Source organism: Sebastes umbrosus, chromosome 22 (genome assembly GCF_015220745.1).
Source record: "Sebastes umbrosus isolate fSebUmb1 chromosome 22, fSebUmb1.pri, whole genome shotgun sequence".
In the NCBI taxonomy this organism is placed as follows: domain Eukaryota; kingdom Metazoa; phylum Chordata; class Actinopteri; order Perciformes; family Sebastidae; genus Sebastes; species Sebastes umbrosus.
In genome coordinates, this window is record NC_051290.1 from 9325297 (window position 1) to 9344928 (window position 19632).

At 41.5% G+C, this 19632-nt stretch overlaps 1 protein-coding gene across 14 annotated transcripts in view; it reads right to left on the reverse strand.

The window, feature by feature from the left end:
* camk2d1 (calcium/calmodulin-dependent protein kinase (CaM kinase) II delta 1) overlaps positions 1-19632 on the reverse strand; it is a 76617-nt gene that overhangs the window by 11020 nt on the left and 45965 nt on the right. For 2 of the 14 annotated variants that reach the window (XM_037757792.1, XM_037757804.1), the window contains exons 6-15: positions 18315-18387; positions 13692-13794; positions 12498-12581; positions 10275-10369; positions 9650-9772; positions 9417-9500; positions 9242-9284; positions 7107-7144; positions 2530-2589; positions 740-784 (exon numbers count right to left, since the gene is read on the reverse strand). In XM_037757792.1, the coding sequence (XP_037613720.1) occupies positions 740-784; positions 2530-2589; positions 7107-7144; positions 9242-9284; positions 9417-9500; positions 9650-9772; positions 10275-10369; positions 12498-12581; positions 13692-13794; positions 18315-18387 (748 nt within the window). Of the gene's footprint in view, positions 1-739; positions 785-2529; positions 2590-7106; positions 7148-9241; positions 9285-9416; positions 9501-9649; positions 9773-10274; positions 10370-12497; positions 12582-13691; positions 13795-18314; positions 18388-19632 lie in introns of all 14 variants that reach the window. The other 12 variants (XM_037757800.1, XM_037757803.1, XM_037757789.1 and 9 more) reach the window with 11 other exon arrangements.

The window sequence follows — 19632 nt, forward strand, 5'->3', positions numbered from 1 at the left end:
AACAAATATGATCAATCCGTGGATTATTGTTTCATTTAAAAAAAAAAAAAAAAGCACAATATTGCATTGGTACAAGTGAATAAAAAACTCTCTAATTAAACTCTCTTCATGTATGATACTACACAACACTTACTATGCACAAGGACACATACTGTACGCTACACTATGAGCTACACCATCATGTCACTGCACAAAGCAAAAGATGCGAGCATGCACGTGTTCCCACACGGTTTATCTGATGGACTAAACATGATAACGTAGACCTGCACAGACATGGTAGATGGACTCCAGGCTATTCTGTTTAGGCTTGGAACAGCTTTTGGTATCCATGGTATTGCATGGTCTTTACTCTGCTCCAACCGCATGCATAATCCCTTTTGTCGCGCGACTATAAAACCCACTATCATTTCACAATGACAGTACATGCTTTCGTTTTATAAAAAGGTTTAAAACACGGCATGAAAGATGACACAAACTCAATTTTCATGTTCAGATCTGACATGATAACAAAGTAAGAAATAAACACAATTGTACACTTAGATGACGAATGGTAAAGAATTACATGCAACAGTTTAACAGCATGCAATATTCCACAGAAATACCATAGACCCTTGTTTTTATGTTTTAGTGTCAATAACATCCAATGGCACACAAACATCACCAGCAGCAACATTAAGGCTCTACTCTACACATCAGCAGCAGACTACAGCTTCAGACCAGCATCTGATCAGCCGTATACCTTGTTTCCATCAGCAGGGTTGTGGATAACAGTGGTTTGGGGCTCCTGATTTGAGAGGACCAACAGTAGGAAGAGAGGTCGGTGCAGAACCAAAGTGAGTTAGGAAGAAACGTATTTTGCAAGAAAGGAAAAGAGAAAAGGTGAAGGAAGTAGGGCAGATTGACATAATTGCTATTAAGGGGAGAGAAAGTCGGTACTAGAAACAGAATCTCTACAGCATACTATAGATACATGGGATGTTATGGCAATGGAAGTTGTGACTATATTCCCGGAACATCAAGTATATCAAGTCTTTCACCACAGATGATCGAGTGTTACCAACACTGATGACAACATGACAATAACTGATGATGAACACAGACACCATGGAGATGAGACGTCTATGTGGCTTCCTGGCAAACAGCCGTAAAATACAAACTTCTCTTTTACTACAGCTAAAATATCCATGAAAAAGGTTTACATGAATGTGTAAAAGGCAGGCATTTCACCACTTACATAACAGATACATCAAACATATACCTGAATGACTCTAAAGAGACGAAAGAAACCATCGACACCGGAGACGACGGAGAGGTAACAGAGGTCAATTGTCATTGAATTGGATTTCCCCACTCACACACCTACAAAAAAAGGTTTGCTGTACACCGGTGCTGTAGTACTGTGTGTCCCAGCTGACATGTGTAACATGATTCACTTTGATTAAAATCCCTAAAGAGGTTGGGCTGTCTGTAGGTGAACTCTGTCACAGTGAGGATCATGTTTCCTGACAGAACTACATGGTCCCTAGTCCACCTCAGGAGAGAGATTTGTTATCTGTGCTGTAAGTGTGCATGGCTACAGTCCATGTATTTTTATATATACAAGTGAAGGATTTTTTTGGGTTAAAAATCTAATAGTTTTTTTGCATAGACAGTGTTAGGTGAGGGGCATCGCTAAGTTTGCGATGGCTGTGGAACTCTCCCGGTTGAACTATCAGTATTAACAGTAGTAGTAGTAGTAGTAATATTATCCAACACAGTCTCTGGAGGTAACCATAAAATTCTGTTGTGTGTGACGCGAACAACGAGCGGAAGCTTAAGATTAAGCTCTTTAGAAACCTGATAAACTATTCAAGTTTGGGTTCTGGGTCAATTTTGGATGAAGAAAGTACGGTGTGGTGTTTTCTTTGTTCCCATTAGCAACGATGCTCTGATTCAAGTCTCTGTCTGGCTCATGGGTACTGTAGTTTTCAGAACTATTTGGGATACCAAACCGACAGACTTCTCAGAAATGAAGCATAACATAAACCTATAATATCCAGGAGACTCAGCATTTCCATTTTAAAAGAATATTAAGGTTATTTACAATGGTAAGAGATACTTGAGGAGAAAGTGGCTCCTCCAACTACACGCATCTAAAAATCAACCCAACAGCAATAGTAAACCACTGCTGTCTCCAGTTTGGCTTGAAACCTGTGGCAACAGCACATTATACACAGTTGACACGCAATGGCTCCAGGGTTGCCATTACAGCCAGCATCAACAACAAAAGGAAAATGTAGCCCATGTACAGCAATGTGGCGATGCAATAAAGCAAAATCCAGAAGTGCGTGTGGACAGCTCATGGTTGTCACACGACCACTAAAAGACATCTGTGCTTCTTAAGCTTCATGGAAAAACAAAACAATCACCATGGACAATAAAGTGAGAAAGACACGGAGTTCGACAGAGCTAGTGAAGTCGGGACAGATGCCACTGAAGACAGACAAGTCATGCAAACATGCAGGCAGCAAGGCAGGGGAGACAGTGTACCAGAGAAGGAGTGAGGACAGGCTCTTTGGGACTGGTGACCACATTGGCCTTGTTGTTGATCTGGAGTGACAGAAGTGGACAGACAGGTAGACAGACGAGACAGGGCAGAAGTGACAAGCCTTAGTGTTCAAACAATCGCTCTTCACGCTGCTGCTGTGGAGGGAAAAGTGGAACGTTGTGTTCATGAGGTGGGAGTGTCAGCCCGTCACTGTGACTCATCCAGCTTCGAACAGGTCATTAGAACCCCAACAGTATACCATAAAACATCAGAACTGACTGCCATATCTCTGATAAGCTGTCCTCGTGTCTGAGACCTGGATAGGACACCTGAGATGATGCAGTATTATCCAACATAATGATGCTTCTATCTTCGCACAAGAAAATCTCACCAAATGTCTCATTGGATTGGATGGGTTTCTGTGTATATATAACAAATCATGACAGAAAGTTGAGGTGATAATATACAATATTGAATGAATATGTTAGCCTATAGCAGCTTTGTGAGGCTATACTATTATCACAGTGGGGATTTGAGCTAACTGCTTATGTCAGCATGATAATATGCTCAATTAATTCTGTACACCTGTCTACCACAAATGTATATTATGTCACATTTTATAGGATGATATGGCCAAAAAAATTATTTTATGTTTTTTTAGGGCTGTCCATCAATTAAAATAGTTAATCGCACATTTTTTCGGTTCAAAATGTACCTTAAAAAGGGAGATTTGTCAAGTATTTAATACTCGTATCAACATGGGAGTGGGCAAATATGTTTGCTTTATACAAATGTATGTATATATTTATTATTGGAAATCAATTAACAACACAAAACAATGACAAATATTGTCCAGAAACCCTCACAGGTACTGCATTTAGCATAGAAAATATACTCAAATAGTAACATGGCAAACTGCAGCCCAACAGGCAACAACAGCTGTCAGTGTGCTGACTTGACTATGACTTGCCCCAAACCGCATGTGATTATCATAAAGTGGGCATGTCTGTAAAGGGGAGACTCGTGGGTACCCTTTTAGAATTGACTCCACCAACTAAAGATACATTCACATTGGTTTTATTGAGTGGGTACATGTATTGCAGGATATTTGGAGAAGGCCCTTCCACACTGAGGTGTGAGATAGTACCTAGAACACTGTGTAGTCACTGAGGACGCTATGTACAGAGAACCTTGTCAATGACAAAATCATTTACACAGGAATCTGAATTATCAGGTTACTCTTTGTTCCATGTAAACATCACATCCTGTGACGAACCAGCATCAGGGGTAAGACGTGGCCACAGACTCAACAAAGCAGGAAAAAGGAAATGAATCAGTGTCTTGTAAAAACAAACGTTGGACTGTTGCCAGTAGATTGGATTCTAGAGATGTGGAAATAGTCCTGAAAAACTACAGCTACAGACAGATTTTTTTATGCTGGGGACACACAACATGACTCTTACTGGAGCCACAATTTTTAATGTCAGTTGTTTTTCCTGTGCATACAGCGTAGCGTAGTGTGACTTCATGGCCTCAGAAGGAACAGGAATTAGTCAGTGAGTCATGGTCTGAATTGGCCTCCTGCACTGGTTCTAATAATATGGTGCCGTACACTTACTAAGTATAGGCATTGCCACTGGTATGTCTCAATCAAGCTTGAATACACAAATATCTCCTTATCTGAAAACCATAAAGGGACTCTGAGGGTGATACAGATGCTGCACTGGAACTTGTTTTAAAAGGTCCAGTGTGTAGGATCTGACGGCAGCTAGCGGTGAGGTGAGCCGATTGCAACCAACTGAAGCCTTGTTGGAGAGCTACGGTGGCCGACGTGAAACGTGAATGGCCTTATCTAGGGCCAGTAGTTGTAAGAGTAGCGTGGGTCATTTGGATTATAGCACAGCCAGAGTGAAGTGAGTGGTGAAGCAAGAGAGAGAGAGCGGCGGCGGCGGCGACGGCGGCAGTGAGTAACGTTATCGTCTCCGACACAAGCAGGAAAAGTTAACTGAGTTTGGTTTGTCCATTCTGGGCTACTGTAGAAACATGGTGGACTCCGTGGAGAGGACCCGCTCCCTATGTAGATATAAAGGGCTCTTTCTAAGATAACGAAAACACAACGATTCTTATTATCAGGTGATTATACACTAAAGAAAACACACTTATTAATAGTATATTCCCATCTCCTCTATTTGCACTGATGGAAGATTAAATCAAAGACTTTTCAGTGATCTGCTCAACATCAATGTGTGCACAATGACATACTGTTGGTCTTGTGGTTGGAATAATATGGTTGGATTAATAATCAACCTCTTACTGTATGCTAACATGTGCTCCAATGGCTGTTGAGTTCACTAGCAGGGAAACAAGCTGGTCGGCTGACATGCTCATTTACAATATCAGATGCAGTGCTGCCGCCAGGATTTTAGAAAATACTATGGTCATGAGTCCACGTCCATTGTTAAACAGCGGGTAACCTGGAAGTAGTGCTACACCCGCTCCCTGCACTGTCTGTTCAGTCATGCGGTGCCTCCCCAGCCTCCAGCAGCCTGATGCAGCACTGAGGTGGAATGTAAACATGAGGGGGTTTTCTACTGCTAACTGACTATCTAGCCACTGCAGGAGTCAGTCTGGATAACAATCAGCAGCAAGCTCAGGCCTACCATCAAGTGTTCGACACCGTCCGTCTTCCTTTTCTGCGTTGAGCAGTCACAACACAACAAGAGAGAAAATTAACCTGTGCCTGACTGTGCGACCCAAACTCTCACACACATTTCAATGTACATTTCCTCATAAAAATGACAATTCACCACTTTTTATGTGGACATCCAATCAGTGTTGATAGTAAATGTAGTGACTGAAGCAGTAAATTCCTCAGTGCATCCTCAGCTGTCATATTTTGGGATGCCATTTTCACAGTTTGCAATACAAGTGAAGAGAACAAAGAAACTTTATTTACACAATGGAACTTCTGATTAAAGGACGACCCGCTCTAACCCCTGAGCCACAGCTGGCCCAACAACGGCGGCCCTGGATGCAGGAAGCACAACAGATTTTGCAGCTGAGAACTCAGCTTTCCGGGTCAGTACAGCAGCACTGAGGAATGTATTGCTTCAAATCGACTACATTTACCATCAACACTGATTGGACTTCCACATAAAAGGTGGCGGTTTTTCCCTTTAAGAGCTGGTGTGGGATGGAAAACTTCTCAGTAGTTTGTTTGGATTAAAAACATGATGATAGGAATCAGCATGAGAGCCATTCATTATAGTGACTGAAAAGACAAATAAAGGACGACCACCAATGCGAGCTTCAGCCACAGAAAAAGAAACACATTAATCATTCAGGCAGGCTTGATTAAAAGGGAAATATCTCTAAAATGAGCATCAGCCTTCGAAAAAGAAGCACTTCGAGATGAGGCAGCGGGATTCAGAGGACTAAAAATGTCCAATAGAATGATTAGAACCTGGTATAACCCACAAATCTGCAGCTCTGCTGGGCTCATTATTTTAGTTTTACAGCATATTGACTGAATATTTCAGTCTCAACGCTCTCACCAACCTGGTCTCCAGCAGCAGGCAACTGCTGTCAGTGAAAACGCTCTGATAAACTAACTGTAACCTGCTCTGCAGCACACAGCAGACACACACAGTTAGAGACCAGCTGGTGAACACAGTGGAGCATTTAGCAACTGAAGAAGACATATGTTTCTCATGGGGTGGGTGGAGACCAAAACAGAGCTAAAAGGGGGTGAATATTGGACTCATCAGGTGTTGTTGTAATGTTGCTTCATGGGGGCTAGATGTGTAATGGTCCGTAGACATGCTGCGTCTTGCGTGCTCCAATACGCCGTCGTTTCAGGGCGCGATGGCTCGACCCCAAGATAAAAATAGTTCAACAACTGTGCAGACAATGTGTCCTTAAGTCACATTAAGTAAAGTCTTTCTACAGCACAAATACTTTTGCCACAAAACTGAAACTCTCCACATCCGTAGAGACCATGGGGAACTACCTTTTCTGTGATTTGGGTGAAGTAACCCTTTAAAAGGGAAAAAAAACCTCAAGAGATGATAGTGTTGGGGATAGAGAGAAAAGATAGACAGAGTCTGGCTCATCAACATCCTAAACAAGGGTGAAATTGAGTGACAGATTTAGAGGCAGAGGGTGCTTTTCCTTGCTGGTGTCAATGGAGGATTGTCATCATATGACAGCTGAGAGGAGAATAGCAGAGAGATGGAGCCTATCTCCCCACCCTCCAATCATAATGTAATCATCAGTTATTAGTTTCCAATGATTTCCTCAGCTCTGACAACAGATGTTCCTCCTTCTCTCCCACAGATTGACAATACAGCGGGGGGATAATGACTGGAAAATATGTGTCACACCCACTTGGGGTAAGAAGAAATTCACTGAGGCAACTTGGGGGTCCTATTTTTACCACAAGCAGTAGCGTTGCTTGACTTCATTCATTGACTACAATGTTACAGTATTCAAAGAACAGCCTGCCGAGGTGTGGTGTGATATTTCCGTACAAGAAATGACAACAGAGACGTGTGAAGAGCGAGAGGGGAGCTGAACTTACTTTGACGCCATCCGCTTTTTTGTTCAGCAGGCTCTTGGCTACTGTTGAGAAAAAGATAACAATGAAAGGAAGTCAGTGGCCAGCTGGAATTAACACGTAACACACACACACACAGCCACACACGTGCATTATGTCTATTCAAGGCTGGCCAATTACTAGCAACCTCAAAGTAGGCCCTGCTACGACTGGAAGACGAGAAAAAATGCAAATGAAGTCAGGAGATGAAATCAAACTTAGTGAATCATTAGCCTGGAACGTGCAATTAGATCCATCAGACAGGCTGTAGGAGACACTGTGAGCAGCGGTGAGCAGAGGTCTGAGCTGTTCAGCTTCTCTTTTCTCAAGGATTTGCTTGTTTCATCTCAAACATGCTACAGAAACACTCATGATTTGTAAGCACTGAGCTAAATTCATGCGAGTGTTACTTTGGGTTTTGGTGGCAAATGAAGACCACCTGCTTTTCAGCTAACATGCAAAGACAGTCTGAGACACAAACAGGTGATTGGTAGCGGCAGGGAGAGCAGCACGGGGGCTCCGTGCATCCTCTGAGACAGTCTGGGGTTTTTTATTTGGCAGGAGTGATTTGTAATAAAATCAAATGTCTTTTTTGCAGCCATACTGGAGGAATGTTTTTTGAGGAAAATTAAAAAAAGGCAATAAACTGTAATATCCAGCTCAAACTAAATGATCCCAACAGGTGGAGTTGTTTTGTGTTTAGCCATAGCTGGTTTGGGCGGTATTATGGTATGCCAGGGTATTCTGTCATAATACAGACGCGCGCTTTCTCTGATGCTGCATTGATGTGATGTATTGTAGTGCACAGCACGCCACCAGAAGTCGGTGTCAATGTTGTAACAGTCAGCTGAGCTCAGAAAGACGACGACTGAGTGTGTTGGGTTTAGTCTTCCTCCAATTATAAAAGCAGTTTATAGCCACATGTTTTTATTCAGCTGCCAGTCTGCCACCACCGCCCGCATATCATCTCCACGCCCAATCTACTGCCGAGGCGAGGCCGTCTACATGGAGATCACATTTCAGTAGAGGCGTGCGGCGCATGTTATGTTTGTTTACTAGGAAGTTCATGTGTTTTTTGGTGTGACGAGATGAGACAGGATTTCACTACATATATAATATAATTATAATTATATAATTTATAATATAAATCTTGGGCGTATATTCATCAATGTATTGCCATGGTTATATACACACAGGAAGAATAGCTTAGGATCTTATTAAACTAACTCATAATTAATTGTTATACACGGCTATAAATATAACACCTTAACAAAAAAAATACAAATAATAATGATAATAATAATACAAAGTATTACATTGTAATTTGCGATAGCTGTTCTAATATTCTATCAATTGAAATATGTAATATTCATATCACATATAAAAGAAATTAACAGCCAAGGTACTGTGCCAATAGAGGCTAATAGCACAAACTACTATACGCCATGCTGAGTATGCTTTTATACTGTAGTACCACCACTTTCTGATCATTTACATGTTCTGTAAACAATTTTGTAATTTTGAAATATAAAATGTTTTCTTTTCCTCCAATATGGCCACCGATGGATGCACTGTGTAGGCAGAGAGCCCTGACTGGTAGAAGGTAGTAGACATGACATGCCTCAGTACTAAAAAGCTGCAGTTTAGTTTGACACTGTGACGAAGAACTCTTACCTTACGCATGAGTAACCACACAAGAGGGAAAAGGAAGGAAAGCAAAAGTCAACACTAAGGTTTACTGACACAATACGGCCAACTGACATTTTAGAATTTACACAAATAAAATGTGAACAAAACAAATGTAATCTTGACGGTCATTTGTCATCAAGAGAAACATCAATAACGTTCATCTTGCCCTTTAAAGGGGGAGCTGAAGATTGGACTGCATTGATCTGTCTGGTCATTCTGTCTGATGGTAACAACTGAAAAAGTTTAATGGGCTCAAAGGCCAGTGAAATTGAAAAAAAAAAAAGCTGCACTCAAAAGCAGCATTTAAAACGATACCTAAATACATGATAAAGACAGAGTTAAGGAGGTGTCATCATCAGTGCCTATAAGGACAGCATGTAGCACTGTACTATAAGTGGTAAGATCATCAATCCTCATTGGTTCAGTCCTACCTGAGAAGTTGCGAGTGGCCAGCATAGTAGTCAGGATAGCACCCTAAGGAGAGACATATGGACACTGAGACCAAATCTATTAACTGTCACATCAAAGTTGAATACATCATCTGAACATCAGATCTTCTGAGTGGATTTGCCCCATCTCGTTTAGCAGCTCCTGTTCGTCGCTCACCTTGAGTTTCCTCCTAGCGTTGAACTTCTTCAGGCACTCCACAGTCTCCTGTCTGTGCATCATGGACGCCACAGTGGAGCGTTGCTGTAAACACAGAGAGAGACACAGTGTAAGGTGTGTTCACTGACAGGTGTTTTTGTTTGTTAGAAGAAGACCTGAGTTGATTGCATTTAGTGATGACTGAAAAAGCAGATGTGAAAGTGCGAGTGTGAGTGTGTTTGTGTGACACCTACGCAGATCCAGGGGTGTTTGAGTGCATCTGTGGCGGTCACTCTCTTGGCTGGATTTATGGTCAGCATCTTGTTGATCAGGTCTTTGGCTTCTGGAGTCACTGTGTCCCACTCAGGAGAAGGAAACTGTTCCAAGAATGACATCACAAAAAAACAATTATAATGTCCAAAACAACCACTTCCAGTGTTAATATTAATCTAATACCTGGATTATGTCTACATATGATTTAGCAAGACTAGTGGTTCAGAAGTTATAAAATGCTTTTTGTTGAAACTGCCATGCCCTTCATTCACTTGTACAGAAACAAGTAAGTTGTGGTGTGGTCTGTCACCTTATAAAGGTCAGTGGAAGTATCTACCAATGTGCAACAATCCATGTTGGAGGTACTTTGGGGGCGGGGGCCGGGTATTGAACCTCCATAACTTTAGAGACCAACCAAATGCGTCATTGAGTTTTCAAGTGTCAGCTACTTAAAGCTACTACAGGGAACTTTCATTTTGTGTCGATTTCAGCGGTCCCTCTGGACAAAAGCGGCAGTGTTTCCGACCACCAGAGTCCCTTGAGACTGACTGCGAGAGAGAGAAAGAGAGTATGGTGTGTTTGTGTGTGTGTGCGTGTGGAACTCACATCATAAGCCCCTGCTTTAATCTGCTGGTAGAGTCTGTGCTGGTCCTCGTCCCAGAATGGAGGATATCCCACCAGGAGGATGTAGAGGATCACGCCTACACACACGCACAATCATTGTGATCCATAAATACATGTCAAGGCCGACTGTCTAGGAACATAACAGCAATGTTAATGAGTCACTTATCACATCAAATAGTCTATGATTTGAGCATATTTTTTTTGCTGAATGCAGTACCTGTGAGGCTTTCTGGACAATATTTGTCATTACTTTTTGTTGTTAATTGATTTCCAATAATAAATATATACATACATTTGCATAAAGCAGCATATTTGCACACTCCCATGTTGATAAGAGTATTAAATACTTGACAAATCTCCCTTTAAGGTACATTTTGAACAGAAAAAAAATGTGCAATTAATTTGTGATTAATATTAGTTACTAATTAAGATTAGTATCTGCAGTGTGTTTCTGTATTTGGTTGTGTTTTCTCTAGTTAAAGCGTTATTTTTCTTTTTTTCGAAATGCTGCGCAAGTGGTGTCAAATACGTGAAGATGTTTTCTGAATGTGCAGTGCGTTGAGCTCTAAGGGTCGCCGTAATAAGGTGAGAATCGAAGAACAAATATGATGTCTAAATAAAGAACGGTGTGGTGAGAGACACACACTGACTGCTTGTGTTTGCTGGTGTTACCAGAAAAGGCGGTTTCTGATTGGCTCGCCAGTTGCCAGGAACAGATGAAAGGGCCTCTATATAACGACGAGACAGGCTGACCACAAACACAACACCAGCGATTGTTCCTGTGGACTCGGTGAGTCAGCACAGGTGTGTTGAAAGGAGCATTTATATGTGTGTGTGTGTTTGTTTGACATTTCAGGTCCATCTCAGGTGCGTGTAATGAGCATCTGCAATGATTAGAGGTTGGAGCTCTATGTACTCCTCTGTGGTATGTGTATAATATGACAAAACACCCATTTGTGATTTTAGCGTGAGTTACTGTATGTGTGGAAATATTACTTGACAAATTAAAGCTTATCCAGCCGCCCAGTACTTCAGTGTCTCCGGTTATGGTGCCAAATTAAATCTAAATCATATCTAAGCCTTGCTGCCACAACAGATCTACAATGACAAAACAAGATAACAAAAGAAAAACTGGTATTGTTTTCTTAAAGCAGAGCTTTTCAGTTGGTTTCAGTGGTTTATTCATTTTACTTTAGGTCACTATAGTAACGGTGCACTGAGCAGTTGTATTATTTAGAATAAATCTGACTCAGTATCAGCAGGTATTCAGGATCTCTCTCTGTCTCTCCTTAATTACAACTCTCTGATTTATGGAACACAATGAGCCATAATGAGACATTGTGTGCGATATAGTGGATAATGATGAGCATTCAGAGTTAACCATATACACTTAGCTGTACTTCAGATTTGATATTGTATACACACTATATATATATATATATGCCACTTCTCATAATTCTATGATCCTTCTCGTTAAACAGAGTTATAATTTTGGCATTGTGTATACTTTATATTTGCACTCTTCCTACTTTTTTCCTGCAACTGCTGCACAACAATTTCCCTTGGGGATAAATACAGTTTTATCTTATCTAAAATAAACTAAAAAAGGAAAGACCTGATAGCACCGGTGCCAGTGGCTCTGTCTTTTGGTGTAGTGTGTTCTTTTGAAGTAGAGGCGGTGCCTTTGATAATCCCCAGGGAAGGCCTCTGATTGGTGGTTTCGAGCCAGGGCGTTTGTGTACATGATAAGTATAGCTGCTCCCATGGATGTATAAAGAGAACCGGATACAGCGTTGGGAGGCGGGATCCCGTTCATTCCTATGGGAGTTGCTCAGTGGCGCTTGAAGCGTAAATGTAAAGTACCCGGATCATCCAGCGATCTTCCGCATAACTCCGCCTCCCAGCCCTCGCTCCAACCGCGGTCTGGGTGTCATTCACATGAACGGAGGAAGGGAAATAACTCTGGATTCGGCTATTAATGCATTTTACAACATTTAAATAATGATGATTTAAATAAGGGCTATTAGAGTGTTCATACTGGGAAGTTGATTTGCCTCAAAAAAAAGGATTTGCCGAGTTACAGACGTCTCTTTCCCAATGTAAGTCTATGGGAAAAAGTCATTTTGGGCCCAATGGCATCACGTGACGGACACGGAAGTTGTAGCTCCACAAGGCTTCCCTCCAACAGTTAGCACAGAGTCTTACCACAGGCCCACATGTCCACTGGCTTGCCGTACGGATCTTTCCTCAGCACCTCTGGAGACAGGTACCCCGGTGTACCGGCAAAACCTGGAACACACACACACCATAGAGAACAACACCTCTATTTTAAGAAAAGCTTGAACAATGCCACATTAATTCTAATTTGTTTAGCCCGACACAGAATTCACCAGGTGCTGTATGTCGAGGTCTATCAAAAGCTTGTTAAGACCATCTCCTAAAAACAAAACATTTCACACAGTAGCTAAGGATCATTGGTACCATAAAGTACAGTTTATGAGCCGAGGTTAACAAGCTCCAAGGAAAACATTTGTGGATGTGTAGTTTGGCTCTTTACCAGCAACATGCAGCCTACTTTTAAAAAAAAGCCTTAAAGTGGCAGCAGAGACGTAGAACGACTAACACTAAAGTCAGAACACGCAGTGAACTGGTTCCAGATGGAGGCTGGCGCTGGGGGAATAGACCAATTATTTCCTCTGCTCTGCAGGGAATAGGGAGAAGAAATAGGCCTGAAATATATCCAATTCAAAGTTGATATAAGAGCCGAGAGCAGTGGCACACCTAGTCCCTCTAGATAGGTACGTGACGCTTTGATGGTAAAATGGCATAGTTGAAAATGTTCATTTGGATTGTGCCGTTAAAATGAAATACAGAACTAGGACAAAAGTCTCCATTGATCTGTTTTCTTCGTGCACAAATGTTGTCGTCTGAGAGAAGATTAAACATTTAGAGACGTCTGAAATTGGATTCGTGCATCGGCAAAATCCTGGAGAAGCAGAATTTTCTTTTTTTTTTATTCAGTATGTACATATGTATTTATGAATAAATATGTTTACAGGTGTTGTGCTTCCTATTTGTACAACTACTGTATGAATATGAAGCACACTGATGACATTTACCACACTCACTAACAAGAAACAGCCTGTTTAGAGTTCATTAAACCCTTTAAGCCCGTCTATATGATGGAAAACCAGTTGGGGAAATCTTAAATCGTAATAATAATTACGCCTGAAGAAAAAGAAAAACAATAGGATCCATTAAAATGAGCTTTGTTGTTTTACATCATATGCTTTTTGACAAAACTCTAGCTGATAAAAGCAGTGAAAACTGAGCAAAAACAACCAAGGGGTTAATAACATTTATGAAAAAGCTCATTCAGAAAGTGGTGTGTGTACTCACCGAACCATGCCTGCTGCTCTCCCTGCACTTCAATAGCCAGGCCAAAATCTGCCAGTTTAACCGCTGCCCCCTTCAACTTGCTGGCTAACAGTAAATTCTCTGGCTTGGAGTGAAGAGACACAGATACAAACTGTCAGTACCTTGCGACAAATACAGTGATATCATTGTAAAATGAAACAAAACATGACTGAGGTAAAGCCTTAAAGGGGACATATCGTGAAAAACTCACGTTTTCAGTGTTTGTGCTCATACATTTAGTTATCTGGAGTTTCTACCAGCCCACAAACTGTGAAATAAGACAACCCAGTTAGTGTTTTCTGGGTTGTCTGGATCAGAAAACATGTGATTCAACAAGCCAATCGGATTTGGCTCCCCTTCCTATGTCACATGCAGGCTCATTAGAATATACCGCCCACAACTTGAGAACTACCTTTGCAAAGGTCTACCATATTTTTCTCACAAGCCAATCACAGGTGCTAAAACGGAGCGTTTCAGACTATAATACACAATAATGTGTTTTTTGAACATTAAATTCAACCCGTTCTCACTCCCAACTCGTTAAATACCGCAGTTTGATAAGTGCCCTTTGGCATCGGCAACCGACGCACAGAGGTACCCTTTATAACTGGGCATTCAACTAACTACAATGTAAACCCACCCACAGCGTTATTCGACGGTCGGAGCAAGTGGCGTAATATCAATAGCGTGAGGGTCTACTTAGGGTGGGCAGGTCACACACAAGACTTTCAACCAGGAGACCGCTGTTCGTGTCCCGTGTGAAACTAAAAGTTACATTGACCTGTTTTGTCACGTACGTCGTTAGTCGGTTAGTATCGTCAGCCCTCTGAGTTGCTAGTCAGTGAAGTTAACTTCAACCACGACCGTTTCCTAACCCTAACTAAGCGGTTGTGTTGCCTAAACTTCCTTGACGTTTATTTTGAAAGGACACTGTGCATGTAACAAGTGTATATTTACACGCCGTCCCTAGTCTGTCCAAAAGTAACGCTAGAGGGGTACCACGTGCATCGGTCTCTGATGCCGAGGAGCACTGACCAAGCAGCAGTTTTTGTCGAGTTGAAAGTGAGAATGTGTTTTCTTAAATCATATAAACATGTTCTAGTAGAAACCCAAAATTACAAGTGTGAACCTGAAAATGAGCACGATATGTCCCCTTTAAAGATTTTATTGTGTTTTTGTTACGGGCAGCTCACAGGCTTGTAAGCAGCGGGAAGGGCTATTAGTTCACAGAGTAATAACATTAAGGACTGATGTCATACAGCGAGTTTGAGCGTTCAGCAGTTAGCACTAGTAGCTGAGCTAGAGGCCAACTGTAGCAGCTGTCCAGTCTGCCTGCTGGAGTCCAGCCTCATCACACACACACACACACACACACACAAAGTCACGACTGAACCTGAACGCTATCAGGCTCAACACGAGTCAGTCTGCAGCCAAGGCTGACCTCAGCCCAGCAGCACGGCTGGATGTCATTCAACAAGATGCTGGCGGGCTGCTGTCAAATTGGGCGTGCGAGAGCCCGGCTGGCGGAGACGGGCCGGGTGAGAGAGGCGGACAGTGACTCAAACTCCAGCAGGAGGAGCTTCAGGAAAAGGTTTCGGAGAGGATGAATAATGGATTTGCTGACATTTTCAAAGCGGTTTCTTTTAATGGAGCCAAAATGTGAAATGATTAAAAATGACTGAGCTATAATGTAATAACAACAAAAGGGGAAGCTGCTTTTATTTTGCAACAATTATACCCAGTTATCTTAAAAACACTGGTCACCCTGGCTATACATTATGACTCAGGCTGTAATTCATTCTGAGCCTCTCACATATATTCTTTCTAGGGATGCACCGATGAATAAATGAATATATAGACTATATATATACACCCGATACTGTTCAAGATTTGGAGACGTGGTCGCTGCTATTTTGTCTCCAATACATTGGAGGCCTTGTATAAATGACCAGACAAAAAGCCAGACCTGTTGCACCTAACTGTCCTTCTGGTACTTGTGTTTCTTGTCCTTCTTACATGATGGAGTTAAGTGAAAATATGTTACTGAGGCATTCATATCAGTGTACTGCACTGTGTATTCACCTTGAAAATGTTTGCTGGGTACACAGAAAATACACGACTGGGTTTCTGCAATGTGCAGTTCATATCAGATTGATCAGGATTTATGCTCCCCTCCTTGCTGCTGGTGTGTAATAGCTGTAATTGGATTCTGTCTAATACTGAGAGTCATCATAGAATTACTAAACCAGGCTGGGGTTCTGCTTTAGCCTGGAGGACAACTACTATTACTGACAAAAGGCACACGCTGCACTCGCTGGCAAAATGTTGCAAACAAACATCTTCCCCCCCAGGGTTTTAACTTCTTCATCTCAAAAGGAGAATATCTGAGAAGTTACTCGGCACATTACGGGGGAAAAGGAAACAAGAAAAGTACGATGTGTCTAAGACAAGTCACTGAATTACGGATGGGTGGCAAATAAAAAGAAAAGTACAGTTCACTTCACTTCATTCTTTCATGTTCAAGTGATGGTCAGAATATGTATGAGGGGGTTTCCTCTGGTTAAACGCTCCGACTCCACAGAATTTACACATCAAAGTGTGTTTTAGAGCTCTTGTGTAAATCCTTTTGTGGCTCCAGAGGGAGCTGTGCGAGGTCTAATAAATTGCCTCAAGCGCCGGGGCTGAAGTGTTTGAAAATAATAAAAAAAAATGTGTGTGTGGAGTTTGGAAGAAGTGGTCTTACCAGACTTCTGTATCTCCTCATCTCAGCTTAAGGCGAGCAGCTCAAGGCTACATTGACCGCAACTCGCTTAACACACCTTAATGTTGTATATTCTCCTGCTGCTTTTATGCTTTTATTTTGTGATATGTCATAGGACTGCATTGCTAAATTGGTGGATAACTCTTAAATTGAGACTAGTGTCACACATACTGATTAAAAACAAACTGCCACGCTCAAGAAAGAAGAGCTACAGGGGAGGCATTTCCTGGAGGTGCCATAGGAAAAGCAGTTTTACTGTAGCAGTTCAAAAGCAGGCGTTAATGTGCCATTACTGCTCCACAAAAAGTGACACTTGACGACAGCATGCAATAAATCCATGCGTCTAGACTGTTCCCATAAACGCTTTAAAAGAACTTTTATTAAGACCGCTGTGTATTACTTTCCTGGGCGGATGTTTGTTTATGTGTGTGTGTGTTTCCCCCCAAAATCATTATCTTGAGAAATGAAAATCACACGAACACACACAATGTGGCAAACAGTGTTTTCCATAGTGGCTCTGCTCTGCAGCCCTGCTTATTTGTTTTGGTTGTATTTGGTTTTGTCTTTGTGTTTCTGCTGTGAGCCGTGGCTGCTGCCTGGCAACAGCCAATCAGAGCGCGCGGAGAGTGGCAGTCGACGAATGCAAAAATCGGGGCTTATTATTGCTGCGTATAAACCGAAACCTCAGACACACCTGCTTCATTTGATTAGCAAACCAGAGCTCTGGGAGCAAAACCACAGTGAGAAAAGGGCAGCATGAGAGATGGAAACAACTGTGGACTTGAATGATCACTAATGTCCACATAACATTCCACCACGATGAGACATCTGACCTCACTTAAACACATTCAAATAGTCCATTTCAGTGAGTGACCATGGCCCTATATTACATCTATATCCTTCAATAGCAAACAGTTTTATGAAACAGTTAAAAGATGGTGTTCGAGTACATCAACCGACTCTTTTATGACTAGAAGGTGGGCAGTTTTTATGGAGGTACATCACTCAAAACCACTATGGGAAACAGTTGAAGCTGTATTTTCACTTTTACAACACAGTAGGCATAGTAGGCCCCTAATGACCCACATCTATGGTGTATATATTGACTGATAACGCCTATTTAATGGCCTGATAACAGTCAAATCGGGTGGTTTATTTGCTGTGCTATGATATATTCCCTCTATATATGAACTGATAAATCTTAGTAAAATCTGTTTGTTGATTATTGTTGGGATTCTCTCAAAAAAATCTGATAATAAATGTCATATCTATGTGTAAAAATGATCTTTTTTGCTCTTTTTTTGGTGCATTAATGCATTTTCAACAGATTGTTTTATCTATAGAAAACACTGAACATTAAAACACAGATACACAAATAATAAAGCTGAATTTCAAAAATGTTCCTTTTACATAAAATCATAAAAGATTGAGCTCTAAACTTTACAGACCACGGTACATGTTCTCCAGACACGTGCTCCTTTTTATAACAAGGCCCCTATACAGACAGCACTGCTGTTTCTAGCTGCGGAGTAACTGGAGGTCTGCCAGTCATTTTCAGGCTCATTAACACTTTTCTATAGCCACTGTGAGGGCAAGTGGACTGCCTGGAAGTATGAAGCCGATATTTTATCGATACATGAACCCTGGAAGATATAAGATAACATCTTTAAGTGTGAAAGAAATGGTGTAATATGATTTTTTTTAAACAAGAACCGACAAGAGTAGAGTTACATCGGCGTAGATGTGGAAAAGAAGAGGACGAAGACGGAGGACAGGTTAAGCCGTGTTGGGAGGGTGAGGCCACAGGACAAGAAGGAAAACATCTTCATGGCGAGTCCACTTACCTTGAGGTCGCGGTGGACCACGCCCATCTGGTGGCAGTGGAGCACAGCCTCTAGGATCTGCTGAATGCAATGACTGCATGCAAACACCAGGGGGCCATGGGTTAGTGACAAGCTACCACTCACTGTCTGTGGCTGTGAGCTCGCTTTGACACTCGGGGGGAGCCGCTGGCCGTGTGTTAGCGGGGAAACTGTGCAGCAATGTGGCAACTGGACCCACCCGACAGCCATAATGAGGGGCACTTTGGCTAAATGGACCATTTACTCAATTTTCAAAATGTTTTTTTTTTGTGTGTGTGTTGCCACGGTCACCAACTGATGTTTTTGCTGTCACAGGCCCAGAAAAGAAAAACTTAGCTGTAATGTTGTAATCGTCTGCTACTGTGTCAACACGGCCAGTTCTCTTCCCGAGTCTCAAAACAGAAGTGGTGTTAGCCCCTGGCCGACTGGAGGCCGGACCCTGAGAGACTGAGGAGGGAGACACGGGAGCTGGAGGAAGGTGTTCTGTGGCTCTGTTACTGGAATAACCCAACAGTGATGAAGAGTTTGCAGGTTTTGCTCCTCCTTTCATTCCATCTTCATCTACACAACATTTGTTTGTGTTGTCGCTACAGTGTAGAAAAGTGCACCAATTGCAAGATCCCAAGCCCATACAATGAATTTGACCTTTTGCATTTTGCTTTCTTTGGTTTGTTACCCATGCGCATGTTAATACTCTCAAATTATTCCATAAATCTCTCCATTTTTGTGTGTAATGTCAAGTTGTGATTGTATGTTTTCGCCTCCCCAAATTTCAAGCAATCATTTAATTTCTTTATTAAACCAGAGATATCCTTTGTTTGATTTTGGATGGAAATTTACGGTTATATTTTGGATTCTGTTCATTAAACAGTGTCGTGTTCTTCGAGATTCCTTAAACACATGTTAAATAAAATGTCAATAATATGTTTAAAATTTCAAAATTAATACAAATTAGTAATTTGTGCACAATTTAATATATCAAGAACATGACTTATAAAGTTGTGCGCACAATTTAAAAAAATACATTTTAATCTCCATGAAACCTGCTGGGGTCTGCAGGTTTGTCATTACGCTTGACATAAACATCTTGTTTTAAAGTAGTCCTATATACCGTAGACCATCACTACTATAAATGAAAGAACCTAATTTAAAATCACAATTGCAATATTGCATCTTCTTACAGTGTGTATTTGATTTATTTTAATAACTAGTGTACATTATGTGGACGTACTGGTGCTTACTGACAGTGGAGGTTCTTTAGATTGAAACACAGTACAGATCAGTGTTTTGAGAATAAAAA